The 18,484-nt window shown below is 44.4% G+C and overlaps 2 protein-coding genes across 3 annotated transcripts in view; both read right to left on the bottom strand.

The window, feature by feature from the left end:
- The window catches only part of LOC128307115 (protein pangolin, isoforms A/H/I/S-like), a 58,182-nt gene extending 46,781 nt beyond the window's left edge, over window positions 1-11,401 (bottom strand). Inside the window, exons 1-2 of one of the 2 annotated variants that reach the window (XM_053044856.1) lie at window positions 9,873-11,401; window positions 7,663-8,183 (exon numbers count right to left, since the gene is read on the bottom strand). In XM_053044856.1, the coding sequence (XP_052900816.1) occupies window positions 8,087-8,183; window positions 9,873-11,401 (1,626 nt within the window). In that variant the 3' untranslated portion in view covers window positions 7,663-8,086. Of the gene's footprint in view, window positions 1-7,662; window positions 8,184-9,872 lie in introns of those variants that run through there. The other variant, XM_053044848.1, reaches the window with a different exon arrangement.
- Window positions 11,402-14,686: 3,285 nt separating this feature from the next.
- On the bottom strand, window positions 14,687-17,970 carry LOC128309807 (ceramide glucosyltransferase). Its single transcript, XM_053046282.1, has 2 exons — window positions 17,698-17,970; window positions 14,687-17,206 (listed from the first exon to the last, which is right to left on the bottom strand). Exon 2 carries the CDS (start codon window positions 16,451-16,453, stop codon window positions 15,257-15,259), a length of 1,197 nt encoding a protein of 398 aa, XP_052902242.1. The 5' UTR covers window positions 16,454-17,206; window positions 17,698-17,970; the 3' UTR covers window positions 14,687-15,256.
- Window positions 17,971-18,484: the final 514 nt, after the last annotated feature.

The following is an 18,484-nucleotide window of genomic DNA, read 5'->3' as shown; positions in this document are numbered from 1 at the left end:
ACAAAACGTCTCAGTTCATTGATTTTCCTGCACTACACATTGGAATTGGAATGGTCTTTTAAGAATGCTCTTCTAGCTTTTTTTCCTCCGCATTGTTAATGCCCGGCGTGCTTGGGAAAATGCTTCAGCGCAAAACGGCCCAACTGTTCCTTGTGCGGGATGATCATTTTCTGTGCGCTTGTAAAATTTCCATACACCTTAACACTGGCGGCACGTGACCATTAAAAGCGTGCCCGAAAAATCTATTATTGTAGCGAAGGGATCAGTATCGGGCGAAATCCTGTTTGTGTGTGTGTGTGTTCGGCATCCGGTTTTGACAGTCGTTACTGAAACCGGTAATAAGGAGTGGACGTGTGCACCGGAAAACCTTCACCTTTTTCTTTTTCTGCGGGGTACGCGGCAACAAATCACAGCATGATTTAAATTGAATGTTAAAACATATTTCCAAAAAGGTTATTAAAAATTTCTCACTGTCCGCCCGAAGGCGTGCGTTTGAATCGCGTTCTACGTGCGCATATGATACGTAAAGACCGGTTTCGCGCTTGTTGCGTGTGGCGCAAAAGAAAAACAGGGAAGTAACAGATTTAAATTAATATGTCCATGTTGGCAGCTGTTCCGTGGTCTCGAGCTTCGGTGTTTGGTCTGGTACACTGACTACCGTGGATCGAATCTCATCTCAACCTTGTTTGGAAGGAACGATTTTAACTTGGTTATACATGCGCCGATTTTTATTCCTATTGCTTGAGAACTGCCCATAGTCGAATAGTCATAATAAGTCCAACAAATCTGGTGGGAGAATTGAACCCAGACCCCAAACATGTTGTGAGATCATTGCGTTCCTATATCTCCCACTATTCGTTTAACCTAAAAGGTAGTTTTTTGAACCTGAATATCGCGACAACAATAGCGAGTCTATAGCTGTACAACAATGTTCCAGCAGTAGTAGTTCTCTAACTGTATAGCAACTGAAGGAGAATTCAACAAAACTAACAAAAGTAGCGAATTATCCGTGTCAAGTGACATTATAAATGCACGTGCACAACCGCACCCTCGGCGAATAATAGGGCCATGACATGTTCACAAAAATCCTTACGCGATGCATTCTTTCTTTTGCGTTGCAGCACAACAGCAACAGCAGCTTCGCAGCATTAAACCCGACCTTAGAACGACGTTAGCGCCTTTACATCCTCTTTCCAGGTCTTCTTTTGTGCATAACGAAGATCTCTTTGTGCCTCTCTCTCTCTATCGACTCCCGGGTTATAGGTTAAAAGTGGAACTCAAAAGCCTATCCCAACCTATATGGTTTGCAATTCCGCTTTCTTCTGGTTGACCTGAAGAGGATGCTTGGCATTCTTTTGCCCGAGATGGTTGCGTAGGTTTTACGAACCTTTTGGGCACGCTGCAGGCTGAAGGCACAAAGCGAGTGAGAGGGCGAGACTTGCATAACATTAGAATTCATTGTACAAAAAAGGGAAACACACGAACCGATTAGAAACTGTGAAATCCGGTCCTTGCATGACCACACTACAATGCCAGGAAGAAAGGAAAGCCGAGCTGCTATGTTACAACGTGTTACAAACGTAATCATGCGCAGATTTTGAGACCAAACACGCTGACGTTTTATTTGTCCGATGATGTTCAGATTCTTTCACTCGAAACTATCTCAGAATTCCGTTGCGGGTGGGGGATACATTTTTCAACCCTCACCCTTCGAAATGTTCGAATTCGATTGAAATATTTAACATTACACACACACAGCGAATCGAACATGTGCAGTGAAATCTGCAAACCTTCCGGCGAGGGGATAATATCCGTCCGTGGACGTACTTTTCTAATCACATTCAATCGCACGAATCGGGGAATGTTTCCGCAGACCAAACACGTCGTTGCATTACTTTGCCTTTGACAGCTTTCTGAAGGGTTGTTATTAAAATTGCTTCATCCACCAAAGCAGGCTATGTTTGCCCAAATAACACTTGAAAATGTTCGCTTTTGGCGAGAGAGACAAATAGAGAGAGAGAAAGGAAGGATCGTTCGAAGCAGTTCGAAGAAAGAGCAGCAAAAAATATCTTTCAGGGAAATGGATGGCGGAAAATTCCCATTTTCAAACCCCGAAGGGAAAGTTTCAACTTCATTCATCTCGCATCATCTGCTGAAAAGGGTGCGGGTACGACGTTGCGCTCGTAGACTTTCGGAGGTTTTAATTTGCATATACCCTCCCGCGTATTCTTATGCTGTTATCGTTGTCAATTCCTTTTTGTTGCGTGTATTATTTATCTTTTCATTGCTGTGCTCGTTGCGTTGCGAGGGTGAATCTTTTCGTCGTATTCTGCGTGTAAGTATGAGAATGTAAACATAGATGTGTACACGAATGTTGTAAGTTGTGGCTTACACGATACTGTTTACATACGGCCGTAACGCATGCTGCAGTGTGCGAAAGGATAATACACCTCGAAAGCACTTAATTATCATCATCATTGGGGTGGGCTTGCACCGAAATAAGGATCAAACATGCTGGAAACAATTGAATTTCTACTTCACTATTCCGAACAGTCCGAGTCCGATTTGCCAAGCGTGAAGTTTGTAAAGAAAGCCGCCAGAAATATCGTGTACGTACACCCCTTTTCCCGCCGCGTTCTGTTTTCCACACACGCATCCGCACCCACAACGCCGTTTTCGTCCGCCCGAAGGAGGAAAATGATAATCGGCGTACATCACAACAAAACATTAATCTTTTTGTTTTTGTTTTGTTACGGTTATTTATACATCTAAAGGAAGCACGCACACACGCCACGCCGCACAGTGATATTTGTTTATTTAACTTTCACTTTTCTTCCAATACGCGCGCCCTTTTCCGGATGCCTCCCATCTAGGATAGGATGGTGCTTTTAGTTTGGGCATGGTCAACATATTCTAATCGCCAGAAATGGATGCTCGCACGCTTCATTCGGGCGGTGAGATTTTTTTGCTTCCGTTGTTGCGTTTGATGTTCCACACACGGTTTCGGTTCAATGCGGCGACCGACACTATCGACACACACGGGGCAAGTGTTGGGCAGGGGACCGGGAAACCGGGGCGGCTGCGTCTGCGGGAAAATGTTTTGATTTTTCACCCAAGCGTCACAATTGAACGATTTGTCCGTTCGTTTGTTTTTTTTTTCAATAACTTCGTATCGAATTTTTAGTTGACGTAGATTGAACAGAGAACTACGGAACTGTGCTTCCAAACTGAGTGTACAGTAAGGATAATTTCATTTGAGTGGAATTTCATTTTTGTTATGCAACACACGAACGCTTTCGATCAGAGCGATAGATTAACATTGTTCCGCATGGCCTTACGACTTCAATTTCTAATTTCCTGGGCGTTTCGGGGACGACGAATGTAATCATCGCTAGCGTTGTTAGTAACAGTTGCTTCCACGGAGTAGTACAGTATGCAAAGATACTCTGCTTCCGAGTCACAGACCGAAAAATCGGAATGAAGTATCAAAACTTGAAATGTGAATATCATCACACTAACTGTTATAAAGTTGGTGGACATTATAACTAGAATTGGTCGTATTAGAAACTCCACTTTTGCTTTCTAAAAGCTGATTTATATTTTTCATTTTCAAAACATTGTCAATTCATGTCTAAAATGGCCACTGATCGGCACGAGCCCGTCGAGTCGTGGCCCACACCCGAAGTAATTGGGGTCAATAGAATTATTATGAAGAGAGTAGAATCCACATAAGTATTCCTTCTTTATTATAATTTTATAGCTATCTTCAAAATAAATCTTAGAATTTCATCTTCTTTCCAGGCTGCCAGGAGTGTATTACCCTCGTAATGAAGGCATTTCTGACAAGTGCATCGATTTGGCCTCAATTTTACTTTACCAGGATTTACATCAAATCTTCAACGAGAGAGAAAAATAAATGTAGATTACTAATGAAGACTATCATCCTGCAAGCAGACAAAATCGTATCATTTTATGAATTGGTAAATTCTCATCCTTTCAGCAAAAGAATGGATTTGCCGCGCCAACTAATGTACCGAAATGGTGTGCACGCACGAACCCACCTCTCGTAGTGTTTATTCGCCTGGTACTCTTCGCTTTTACAAGCGCAACCACTTCATTTGCTTTTGCCCCGTCGAGCACCGGGAAAACGGCGGAGCAAATCGCGTGAAACTTCGTCTACACCACACCAGCTGAACCATATCAACGATGATGTTTTTCCTTCGCGTAAGCCATATGCTGTTTACATGAACAGCCGTCCGTTGGCAAAACGTCAACAATGGTGCGCGGACGGTGTGCGCTTTTTTTCTTTCTTTCCTCCGCTCGGTGTACTAGGGGCCTACGTAGGTCCTATTGCGGGGTTTTCACCTTCGTGGTGCCGAATGGATGAGAAAAGTTGCCTGAGACCTGAGAGTTCCTTGACGAGATACTTGATCGCGCCCGGGGTCCTGTGACGCAACGGATGGAGGCAGCGTATTGTTTACAATTATATTTACATCCTTTTTTTTCCTCGCCCCAAAAATGGAAACCTCCCTTTCGCTCTCGCTTACTCTGGCGCTGGTTTCACTGTGGCTTTACATACGCAAGGAAGGTGCGCAGGGGCCTCGCGTGTGTATGTGCGTACTGTGGTTATTGTTATTGTTGTTGTTAAAAGTTGCCGCTTTTGTTTGCCTTTCTGTTGTAAATACGCTTTGGCCCTTTATCCCTTCCCTCTTCTCTCTCTTTCTCTTTCTCTCTCTCGCTCGCTTTCCGCAAGACGGATGTAGGGATGCTGATACCCAACGGTACACCCAAACATCCCTTCGGTCGTCCTAGAAATCATTTAAAGATTAAACCCATCCCCGGGGCGCGGACCATACAATGCCGTGCGGCTATGGCACACAAGTGGAATAGGGTGCACCAAACGAGTCCCCGAACCCTGGCACGGAGCGCACTTCATTCCAAAAACGATGAATGAGCGCATTTCACAAGTAAATTCATCACGATGATAATACGCCCCACACATGCAGTGGGAGTTGTGTCATTTCGGTGCGGCATTCTACTGCATTGTTGCAGGTTGCAAGACGCGGTGCACACAATATGCATTAATCCTTTTTTTGCTGCTGCTGGCTGCTGCCGGGCACGCGAAAGGGAAAATGGAAATGTTACTCGCAACCCTTCGCTAGGACGCGATGAAATGGATCGTGGCGTAGGGTTTGTTTGTTTGTGCGCGTCTGTTGCAACAATTTGTATTCCGCTTCCTAAACTCGCTCTCGATTGCGTTTTTAGCGTATGTTAATCCGTTTTGAAGCAGTTTCTTGAGCATTCTTCAAATCTAATAATTTGTTTCCACTAAACAGACACGTCTTATCATCGGAATATTCTCAATTAGCTGCAACAAATTGCCACATTTCTAAACCACATCTTATTGCTCCCGTTTTGGGCATTATATCGGGCAGTATCTAACCCAGTAGTATCCCCTCCTTACACGATTCTCATTTAGAAGATTAAAATTATTTATTCGAAACACATGATGCATGGTCGGCCCCGTACACCATTACCGTGTGTCTCCCTTTTTGCGTTTAGTTCAGCGTAAATACAGCAGCTTTCCGTTGTGCGCTTCGATGATGATAGGACGTTACCCGTGGTTGACGTTGACGGCGAACAGAGCGGAATAAACAGCGGTGAAGGTGGCACAAAAGGAAGAGATTTTATTTTCCCCCTTAGTTAAAACCCTAGCCCGGCCAGCAGCTCGGTTGAGTACATCTATCCCTCACGAAAAACCACGACCATCCGAGGGCGCCGTTGTTATACCCGTGCCAACGGAGCGCGAACCCGATTATTAGCGAATCCTCTAATGATGACATTAACGCTGACTGCAAACGGCACAGCATCGGGAAACGGGACGAGCTCAAACACACACACAATTACATTCTTACTTTCACCACCCACCTTCGGATAAGAAGGATGCGGCCGAGAGATCCTACACCCTTGTGATACACCGTAGAACAAACCGAAGGTTCAATTTCGCTCGTCCATAAGCATCAGTAGGGCCGAGCCACAGAAATGAAGGGCGCAAAATGGCGCACGACACCCGGGCACGAGCATCCGATCCAGAAGCGAACCAGAACTGGTGAACTGTCCTGCTAGCGCTCGCGATGAATGGAGGGATGGGTATTGCAAAAAAAAAGAAAAAGAATGATGATTACCGAAGGGAACTCCGGTTCGGTTTCGCGGAAGTTTTTAATTAGCCTTGTTCCGGTACCGATCCATTCTTCTGCCGCTACCATTGTGCGAAGGTGCAACACTCGAATATTGTTAGCCCTACACTAGTACCCTTCGCCCTTATCAGTTTCAGCCTATGATAGCGCCATCGGGTGATGAAAATCCAGCTCTAGCGCAAATTAACGTAGTTCCGGTTGAGATGTTTACGCTCCAAATTGACAGGTGATAACGATAAACGTTACGACGAGGGGTTTCGAGGTTTTCTTCATCTTCTCAAATACAATTTTACAATTATGCGATTTATTAGTCTAATAACAACATTAGTCTCATAAACCGATGCGAGAACAAAAGCAGACCAATGCGGACATAATGCAGAATAATAGCGAGAATGATTTGGCGCTTAACTAAGCTCAGACACATTTCTAACTCTCCATTGCTAAGGAAAACTAACTAAAATCCGCAAGAACGAAGTTTGAAGAATTAATTCACAATTCAATAGCTTTCCTATCAGCCACCTCAATATCATCGTCACCGCTTCTAACACTCGGGAACCTTACGGACACATTGCCAAACAAAAATTCGAAAATTAAAAAAAATCCCTTTTCTGTCTCTTATCTGCTAAAAATACCTACAATGTATATCTTTATATATAATATGTATATATATATATATATTTATATATGTATATTCAAGGATCTCTAACCTCTGATTTGGAATCATCTTTAGCTGATTGTAGAAAGACTCCACACAGATTGCAACCAATTTCCTCATCAGATGATATTGACTTACCGATTGACTATAGCTCGTTTTTTTTTTCACTGGTTCCCAACCAACACCACGCGATTCCACGTGATGATCAAAATAAAGCAGCAACACAAGCCACCTGCGCCACGTTTGTTGCGCGAAATATTCCCCAACATGAGACATACAGCGCCCAGCTGAACGCTGTGCATCGACACCGGGTTTTCTACACCGGGTTTGGTATCCGCTTATTTTGTGCCAAACGATGGCATCCCTGTACTTGGTTATTAATTCGACTGTGTCGCGGTGTTCGATCCATTCGCGTTCTTTTTGAGCCTGGCGCCTGCATCTGCGCTGACATGTGGCGGTGAACTTAAGCATGCCCCGCCAACGTTTAATTCTTGCCTTTTCCTGCACCTTTGCTGTGGGCTTGGTTCCACAGCTTGGTTAAGTACGGTTCCAAAGTATATGGTACATTTGCTTTAATTTCTTAGAACAGAAATTAATAGTATCTGGCGGTCCGCGCCATCCTCAATTGTTCGCGTTCCGGTAAGGTGTATCTGTGTGCATTCGTCATGCTTAGGATTGCACTGAAATTATGTTCAACAATTACATTGTGTTACTCATGCTCGTTCTCGCTTACATTATCTTTGGCCAAGTATATTCCTACCACCTACAACACGGTACGCAATGTAATAGAACACAGATAATTAAAACGCAAGAAATTCGTTCCGATACAACCCTCCCGGGGGTTGCGAGGGAGGGAAAAACTGGGAGGTTGTCTCCCGGTTTTGGTTTTTTTGGTTGATCTAAAAGTAAAACATTTTCCGAGTTTTTCACATAAATGCTAAACAGAGATATCGCACTATCGTTCGCTTAGGCTGGCCACGCACTGCGCACTCTACCAACGATTGGTTGTGTTCCTTTTTTTTCTTCCTCTTCGCTTATGCTTCTATTTCCTACACATATACACGGTGTCGTTTGAAGTCTTATTGGGTAAGGTTTCGCGTTTCTCATCGCGCCGCTGCCGCTTCCTTGGAGAGGCGAATGGGGGAGGCCGGCCTGATCTTCTAGCAAGGTCTTAACCACGTGGTGGCACACAGAGGGGTCGGACCAGGGCGGGAGATGCATTAGAGGTGTTTTATTACACGACCGTCCCGTAGCTTCCCATGTACTCGTCCGACATACGCGATCCGTCGTAGTTGTCAGATTCCTCATTACGTATACAAATTTTTTTACGCCTGCAATAAAGTGAATCGTTTGACGGTGTCTTGGTTTCATTTACAGTTTCGGCCATTCTCATATATAGGTGGAATTATCTAACAGTTAGAGAGAAATAACTGATGCCACAATTACGTACAATATTACTGATCTTAATGCACGTCTGATGACCAGTAAGTAAGTGTCTATTGGAAAGAGGCAGACAATGGAATGATCACTTCATCGAGCTTCGTCTATTTATGGTACCGGCGTATTTATTTTTTCAAGAATGCGGTATGTTGCTTCCGGTGTGTTCATGTTTATTTACAAAGTGATACCAAAGTTTTGCCACTTACTTATTTAACTACAGAAAATTGATCCTGCCCTAGCGTCACGCATAAACTGGTGGAAATAAATGTAAGGACAGGAAATTATTTACGATCGATCTGTTGCAATTTGAGAACTGAAGACCTGCTGAACACCAATAAATTAGAAGCTCACTGTATTCAATCCCGAGTAGCCTTAAATTGATGACAAAGAGCATTATCATCGAGACATTCAAATGTTGATTGTTAAAAATGTGCGAATACTTGGCTAGTTGAGTGACAACATGTGCTTGAAATTTGAAATAAAATTTGAAATTAGCTCTTCATGGATGGATTAAACACATTCGTGATGTTAGTAATCAAGAGGTGTCTGATAAACTGTTTAATGTAACTCATTCAGTTTGTATCAGTTCTGTTCAGGAGGTTGTTATTCCTATCACGATCCTGTCAATTGGAACTTTAACATTCTTACTAAGTGATAGTGATCCTTCCTTTAACCCAATTCATACAAATAGATATCGTACCAGATATTTCGTTTCCCAAACTGCCTTCGACCATTTAAAATATTTAAATACTTCGATTCCTCTAATATCCTAAGCCAGAAATAGTCCAGCATGACTAATTTGAATAATTACGCCATCAGAACAGAACTGTTTTACCCGGTTTTACATTTATTTCCACCAGTGTCGGATTCATATTTCATATCGAAATAGTAAGCAAACGTCCAGCGTGACGAAAACAAAAATCAAACAAAAATTTCACGTAAATAATGACCTGTCGTGCAAAGGAAGCACAACAAAACCAGGCACTGACTGATGCCACAAAGCACGGTTCCACAAACATTGGACTGTATAATGTAAAACAATGACATCGAAACTACGAGATCGCGTTCGAGTTCGAGTTTTTCTTTTCAACCTGGAAACAACTGCCATCAATTATTGTACACCAGACACACCGTTTTGGCTACACATTTGGCCCCACTGGCACTGTAACGTGTTTAATGCCAGCTTCTTTCATGTTTCATTCTTTGGGTAGCTGAGAAAACAAGCGTGCAATACACGATCGTGTGATGTAGCTGTTATGTGTCGAGTCATCGCTACATCGGTTCAATATTTTAGCAAAGCAAACCCATGGCCGTTGCATGGCAGAAACACATGTCGTGACTCTCCACCCGAAAATAAATGCTGTTATTAGAATGTTTGTTTTGGTCCAACCGTTCTTTTTCTTTTCTTTTGCTCCCTTGCGTGTGCGGATCCAAATCCTACACCCGAAATCGATCAACTTTCCATGATCGTCGGTGTTACTGCGGAAAAGTTTTGCGCCGGTGTCGTTGTCGTTGTAGGGGAAAGTAATAAATTTATTCAAACTACAAGTGAGAGAAGGAAAAAACGGGAAATGTCTTACCTGCTGGGTGGTTCACTGCCGAGCTGGTCCTTCTTTTTCGCTTTCCGCTTCTTTTTCGACCCGTAGCCATAGTTATCCCGGGCCGTCCAGCCAGGATACATTTCCATGTGTAGTTGCCGTTCCTGGCGCGCCTTGTCGTAGTACACGCTCTGCTCGTCCCGTGACAGTGAGTGCCACTTGCGGCCGAGGATTTGGTTGATGGCGGCTGACTCCTTCAGCGTACATTCGGCCACCACCTTCGCGCGCATCTCCTTCATGTATAACATGAATGCATTCAGCGGCTTCTTGATATGGGGCCGGTTTGGTTGTTGCTGCTGCTGGTTCTGTTGTTGCGCTTGCTGTTGCTGGTGCGACCGCTCGGAGGCGCACTTCTTCTTCGAGCCTCCGCTGGCCGTACCACTACCACTGCTACCGCCACTGCTCGCCCCACTGCCAATGCCACTACCGCCGCCGCCTCCTCCACCACCGCCGCCACCTCCACTCCCAGTGCTACCGACACTCTGTGCTCGGCCGAAGCGATTCGTCAACTCCTGCGGTAGATCCACCACCACCGATTTACTTCCCGGGCTGAGCACGTGTTGCCGCACGCTGTAGTTGTGCCCGACCCCGAGCTCTGGCCCGATACCGTTTCCACCCGCCCCTAGCAAACTCACGCCCGATTCCTGCTTCACCTGCTGCAGGCTCTGGTTGAGCACGTTGTGCGAGTGGACCGAGTTAAGCAGCGACTGGGAGGATTGATAGCGCGAGTACAGATCGCTGGCCAGCGTGGTGTAGATCTGTAACGAGGAGGGGTACGTGTTGCGGAAGCTGGGCGCGGTGGAGTACATGGAGGGTGTATGCCATGACGGTGGGACCGGCAGCATGTTGGAGGATAGAATCGACGGGTACGGGTACTGGCTGGTGGAGAACGAATAGAGCGACTGTCTCGCGGACAGACCGATCGCTTTCGAATCGAGCTGGTACGGCAAGATGCCACAGTGTGCGGGCGGTGGATTGGACAGCACATCCTCGTTGCAGAAGAACTGCGACAACCCGAGCGCACCTTTGCCCATCGAACCGGCCGCCTGGAGTGCGCTGGCCGTCCCGCTCGAGTATTGGTACGGCGGCAGATAACCCATCCCGCTGAAACCGGGCGAATGGTCGGGTGAGTTGAGCTTCCCGGCACTGCTGGTACCTCCGCTCCCACCAGCACCACCACCACCACCACCACCACCACTACCGCTTGCCCCACTACTGTTCGGGGTCGGTTCGGAGCGGCTGGCGGGCACATACGTGGGGCTAAGGTCCTGCCGGGCGGACGAGTTCTTTACCAGGTTTTCCGCACTTTCGGTCAGATCGATTAGGTTAAACTTCTCCTCCAGCAGGTTCTCGGACGAAGCCTTCTCATCCTCCCGGTCGCCCTCGTCCTTGAACACTTTCACCTCGTCCGTGCTGCCGAGATCGTCACCGGCGTTCGCTGCCGCCGCTGCTGCTGCCGCCGCCGCCGTCGTAGTCGTGCCGGAATGTGAGCTTTCGTTTGTGTTGGGCATTCTGTGCACATCAAACCAAGCGCTCGCGTGACGTCGCTTCCGTTTCGGTTCGGTTCTCTACAGGGCTGCTGTATCACACCACCACCACAGCGGAAACCGTCCTGGTGGCCACTGTACATAAATAATTGCACAATGCCCCGCGGGTTTCGTGTTCCTCGTGCTATAGCTTCTTCCTTTTCGATGATAGACGCTGATCGGCTGATATAGAACTTATGTTTACTGCGTAAAACAATTCTTCAAGACCACCACTTTTTTCTGCTTTACTTACAACCGAACGCAACACACGTGGAGTGGAAAACACCGGCAGTTTCTGCGATCATTTAATTTTAATAAATACAAACTAATATGGCACATTATTCTTTGTTACACACGGAAATTACATTGCTGAGCGCTGCTTCCGCCAACTCCGCCAACACAGAGAGTCGCACACTAGCGAATTACTCATTTGCGCTTCTTTCCTGCTGAGATTATCAGCCTTCTGCGTAAGAACCAGCGAGGGTTCCAGACGATCGAAGCCCACTATCGAGCGATAACAATTTTCTATAAACTTCACTTTTCACTGAGTACAGCGCTATGGTCGTCGCATTAGGAAAACTGTAAAAAAGATCAATATGATTTCTTTGCCTTCTTATGATCTTCTTATTAAACTCAATTTCCGCAACACAAATGGATGACTAGAACGATTACTGTAATATTGCACTTTTACACCATACGGTTTCACTCGGATACGCGAACTTCGCGATGGTTTATTCCACACTTTGCCGTTTGCTGCGAGTAATCTTCATTTCAGCAGGCACCGACGAGATGCTTCTGTACGCTCTAATTCTTCACCTTGGTTACACCTTTTTTTCATCTCAATTGTATTGCACTTATTTCTTTCTAACTTACTTGAACTGGTTGCACTTTAAGGATGTTTCCAATTCCCGTAACTCTCAACCTCCACATGAACGCGCGCACGATGACCAACAAAACATACATATGCACTACATGTGTGCAATCGAAGCACGGAAATCGAGCAAAAACGTTTCCCCAAACAGCTTGTGCATTGACTGTGTATTTCCTACAGTATCGATGAGATGATGGAGACGCCTTGTGTTTCGCTCATGATACGAGATCCCGCAAGAAGGTAAGAACACGGCGAGACAGCAAACCGACGTACCATTCCGTGGATAATCCTCTGCAGGTTTTGTGTTTGGAAAGTTCCAGGAAAACCCATATGTGTACCTTTCATGGTGTAGCATTAGCTTTGTTGCATCATGTGTTGCTTTCACGCTGGAACTTCTCAGGAAATGCTGTTCGCAATCTTGTACGACATGGATGTGTTTTTTTTTGTTTTGCTCTCACCCTCTCTCTCTCTCTCTCTCTCTCTCGTTACATCAAAGCCGATGGCACATGGATGGCGTATAGATGGAAAGGTTGACTTGTAGTACACGCGCGCATAAGCATAAATTATGAATGCTCCAACCGAAGAACGCTGCACACGAATGAACGGGGCGATTCTATAAATAAATGGCCAACTCGTCGTCAGCAACTTCAAACCGCGGTGTGCTACCCCCTTTCGCACAGGCACATAATCCACGCACCCAAACAACCGCCGAAGCTCGGCAAATTTCGCCTAGTTGCAACGGAAGGAGCAACAATTGCAACAAAATCGCAGCAACAGACAGTCTCAAACTTCAGTGTGCTCACTTTGCATATTACACCTTATGCGTATCGCAAACCCCGATTACAAGATGGCTAAAACAGATGTTTCGTTTCCGGCAGCATCGTGTTGCACATTCCGTACATAACACATCACCTAAACAATATGCACTTCAATTGTTTCTATTTATTGTGCTCAGAAACGATACACACGCACACCGCCAGTAGGACAAAGATTTTCACTGCATCGATTTTGAACTGTAAACCATCGCACTTGTTTCATTATCTACAGACTTCTACCCATTTTGGCACGGTTGCTTTTAAAACACATCCAGCGAACTGATAGCTGACGACTACACACGTTCGCATTAAATGCGTACAGTAATTTTGCGTTATTGTTGCGGCTCCTGGTGTGCTTTGGGCTGTTGGATACTATTTTCCTTCCGTCGCTCGTATGCTTCTCTCCGCGTATTTCGACGTGTTGTTGCTTTCACGGAGAAGAAAATAATAAGTCTTCGCTTATCCGTGGTTTTTCATTCCAAGAAATTCCCGGACCATTCAGCAGCACGGATTATTCGTCCACTGCACGTGGCGCATCGTTTAGTATGCATGGTTCAATACTAGTACTGCGCTGGATTGTTTTGGGAATTTTTCAAAATTTCACTAGCGACAATTCTGATAAACATGTTTCTGCTTTACACAAGTTCAACTTTAGATGGTAATATGATTCTTAACCCATTTATCTGTTTTAATTTTGATTGAAACTACCTTTGTTCTCAAAAATGTTTACACAATGTGTAATATCGGTTTTCTTTTTATGTACAACGGGCAACATTTTGTGACGACAAAATATAGCTGTAACAATAATGATTTTAGTTAATTTTACTGTATTACTTTCATCATTTATCATGCATTTCTATTCCTCTGTATACCAATCCTACGTCAGTGCCTTCTGTTGCAGTATTTAAAAATATGTAAATAAATAATCTTTGTTTGAATGATAAGGGCTGCGCATGGGATTAGGTAGCGAGACGTCGGATTAATACATACACATTTTCCAGAAAAAGTTACTTTTTTTCTTTCGCACTGAATTCCTAATCTCTGCTGAAGATTGACACGAATTCAACCCAAACAAATTTCGTCATGTGGCTGATAAGAAACTTGCCGTTTGATTTCAAACAAGCTTCTTCCCACAAAGAATGTGACTTTCCCTTGACTGTGATTCAAATCGTTTTATGCTGTACATACTTTTGTCAAGCAATCGTTATCAATACTTTACAGTAGACCCGTGTTAATTTCCTCTAAATCCATTTTTCTTATCTTTACTTACATTCGTGAACCATGAAATGATCGCATCCGCTAGATTTGGATGAGAGACAATAAAAAAAGGTGTGTATTTAAAGTTTATACTTACACTGAACTAATGGGTCCAAGATCATTTGTGGATTTCCTAATTCTACCCTTATATACGACTTCCTTTTGATAAACGGATGCCCTAATATAACCTGTAGTAACTAACAACTCTAGTTTTCTGATCCAAACCGCCGCAACTTTCTTTCACACACATTACACATGGCTTACACAATCGATTGCATTCACACGTTTCACTGTTTATTTTTCATTGTTACATCCATCCTTCGTGTTTTTGTTTTTTTCTCTTTTATCCAAAGTGGGTTCTAGCTTAATTAATAGTCATCGCAAGGTTTATAAATAGTATGTACATTAAACAGTTTTATAAAGAAAAACTCTCGACACGTTTAAGGTTTCATGCTGTTCGTGGGAACGTGTATCTGGAGCAGCGAATAATAACGCCAAATTTAGACGTAAAATTTAAAGGCTTTCTTCATCAACTAGCCACCCGAGCTTTTAACAACAGTCCGATTTGCGTGCCCATTAACTGTTTTGTTTTGCAAACCGAGTTGTTGTCGCACTTACATAAGCCAACTAATGTTAGAGAAAACGGGATGGAAAAAGCATATCAAACTAAACAAAACGTAATTAGGATATGCAGCGAGACAATTCATCCATTTGCTATCGTTTTGGGATGATCGTAATATCTGTGGGCATATGTGCTTTGTTTGAAAAAATTAACCAAAAATACATCTTTGCAAGATTTATTCCCAACGGAATTTTGTTCGAATGAAGCGACAGATGCGATTGATCATGAGAAATCGGTAATTTTGCTGCCATTGCTACACGGTACGTAAACTGAAGTTATGATTTAATTTGAGATGTAAGTTCGTACGCAACACCGCCCCAGGCTAGCTTATACACGCGAGTTCGCCATCTGATCGCCGGATTCCACAAGGCGTTGAAGAACAGGTAAGGGCCACTAACCTCACGTAAAGCCCACCCAACGAAGAAGGTGAACTTGTTGAAAGGTAATGCCCCATTCTGGATTATCGACAGCAGAACCCAATCGGACAGGAACCACACGAGCGTATGAATGAGGAAAAATACGAGTGGATTCCATCGGAAAAGTACTTTGACGGCACCGCACGCGAACAAACCTACGATGATGCACTCGGACATCGGTTCCAGGAAAATGGTCGTCGGCACCATGGCCACCCTTAGTTTGGCCCATCGAGTGAGCCGTGCCTGAAAGCTGCTAATATCACATATTCCCGAGTTCTGCCACGCTGGTTGGCTGCTGATCGTTAGCTTCCAGTTATGGTCGTGGAACGCTTTGGCGAGAAAGAAATCTTCTGCCAGATAGCATCCAAACGCTTGCACACCGCCCAGCTGTTCTAGCACATCCTTCCGCATTAAGCACGACATCCCCGTGTGACAGTTTATACCGAGCAGATCGGCGCACAGGTAAATCCGCGACTGCACCGTACCGAAGTAGATCTTCTCAAACGCGGCAGCAAAACCTTCCCGGTCGCACACGAATGGCATCTGATGTACCAGGCCCACCTTCTCCGTCATATGGTTTACCATATCGGTGAGTGTGTCGCTCTTCATGCGAATGCCCGCGTCGGAAATCATTATTAGCTCGTACCGAGCCTGCACATATCCCGGGTAGAGATTATTTATCTTTGGATTCACTCCCACGTTCGAGCCACCAACGAGCAGCTCCGCCTCAATGCTGGGATACTTATCACGTAACCGATTCACTACCTCGATCGCTGGATCGTCCTGGGATTCGACGCAGAACAGCAGCTCATACACCGGATAATCCATGAGGAAAAACGTTTCCAAATTGCTCTGCAAATTGGGGTCGACTCCCATTAGTGGTTTCAGAATCGAAACCGAGGGATATGGCGTCTCTCGTGGTTGCTGGGAAGCTTTCTTGTGGAGTTTTATCTTCCCGTAAGTGATGGCCGTCAGATGAATGATCCATTTTCCGCACCAAAATATCAGGATAGCGATAGCCAAGGAGTATATGATGGTTATCATCGTTGGCGACATTGTTTCATGATTGGTTTGTTCTGTGCCGTCTCGTTCGCTATAAACGCTGCCACTGTTTACATGCGCACACAGGTAAACGCACGGCACGGCACAGTTTGCACAATGATGCGCTCTTACTTTTCTTCGAGAACTCGCGGCTATAAGTTGGTTTCGGCTACAGCATGAACCGTTCGTATGATGCTTTAATGACCTCTGCACGGTCTATCTTTCAACTGCTAGTTAGTCACTGGACCCAACACAGCGTTTAACTTGGCCGCATTCGTACAATCACTGAGTTAGCTGCTAGTGAGCAGCTGAGACTATCGTAAACTTTCCGAACGTAGGCTTTCTGATAACACACGATGACGCATACCACGACAGTGACAATCTCAGCAGAGGCAATGAACAACCGGTACCGAAACACTGCATCCCGAGTCGAGATTCTTGCATTCGATGCTGTTGATTACGACCGATTTCGATTGGTCAACGTACGCTTCAAATTGACCGCCAGCGTCGTGTGTTGCGCGTCTCGGAATCCCTTTAATTTTTGGTTATCGTTACGCAAGAGTAAGTTGTCCAGTTCTCCTGTGTGTTCAGGCTAGAATTGAATTAAAGACTGATGACATGGACGACTGTGGTATGTGCGTTACGCCATGTGTGCGGGTCAATCAATTGCCCTACGGCCTCTGGCTCGGGTCGACGATGGAATGTTTACACTTTGGGGAAAGACTTGCCCACACGATTGCACCTTGCTCAACGAAGAACGATGATAATCTGTTAAGTAAGAAAAGCACAGATGTAATGCTATGTTGATTTTCAGATATCCAAAATAGCCGATCAAATGGGTTTCGGTATGAGGTCAGCTACGGTAACAGAGAATCGATTATATATAACATTGTTGTTTCGTGTGCAGGCGATAAGCGACACGGGTTCCGGATCCACACAGTGGTGGACATTTATCTTTACGCACGAACAATCACATGATCACAAATCTTGGTTCAATCCACATAATACCACCGCGGGATAGATACAGATTCGGCTCCACAGCAACTATGCCGAGATAGCGATAGGTGCCGTGAAATAAACCGATTAAATGGCACATATTCACGCAAACTCGCAGAGGACAGAGATTTGTCAGGACCAACATTTGCTCGGGAGCATAGTTTTTTTCCAAACATTATTCTACTCATAGTTATAGCTTAAAACAACTTTAACGATTCGTGCTTATACTAAATAAAGAATATTTACATAAATTTGCATCTTACCTCAAAAATGAAGGTTGCTCAAACTGTTTATTGTTTCACTGCAACAAGAATGCTTCCATCGGAGGTGCGAGTTTTGCAAAGTACATAAGATCTGCTGCAGGAGCGCCGATGACTCAGAAACTTATCCCGTTCAAATAACTTAAACATACAAAACCAAAAACTATATCCCGAAACGATCACAACAGCATTAAAATGACTTCACGCGATAGGAATAGTCACTCCTAAACTGCGATAGTCGTGATTGCAAGAAATTCTTAAGAAATCACCCTAAACTTTCCCACACACTCGCACACACGCGCGCACCCATTCGCTGTCATGAAAAAAGCTCGTGACAGCGGCCACGCACTAATAACGACACCGGGACACGATTGCCGAAGTTTAAAGCCTATTTGGCAATCCGATTTTCTTATAACAATTTCTTTTACAAATTAGAGCTTCGGCTAGAGGTATAGTAAAAATAGAGAAAATAGTAAAAGTATAGTAAAAATAGCACAGCAGAGTTTCACGCCCGAGCTACGTTTTCAAACATTATTTGAATTTTATCTTGCAACGTCTTCAGCCTTCTCTGTTTTACTGTTGATCGATTGAATGTGATTGAACTATTGGAATATAACAAAATTAATTATGATTTTAATTCAAAGCTGAACAACACTTTAATGTGCAAATAAGAGATTTGAACAGAAAGTAAAATTTCAAAAATGTTTTGACTTTGCCCGTCGTCGACCACTATGCTTCAATGTGACGTCACAGTAGTTGACTGTGGGTTACCAACCCTTCCATAGGGTTC

This window comes from Anopheles moucheti, chromosome 2, assembly GCF_943734755.1.
Source record: "Anopheles moucheti chromosome 2, idAnoMoucSN_F20_07, whole genome shotgun sequence".
NCBI lineage: Eukaryota > Metazoa > Arthropoda > Insecta > Diptera > Culicidae > Anopheles > Anopheles moucheti.
The sequence above is the reverse complement of the archived record's forward strand: the minus strand, read 5'-3'. Positions and strand labels throughout refer to the sequence as shown.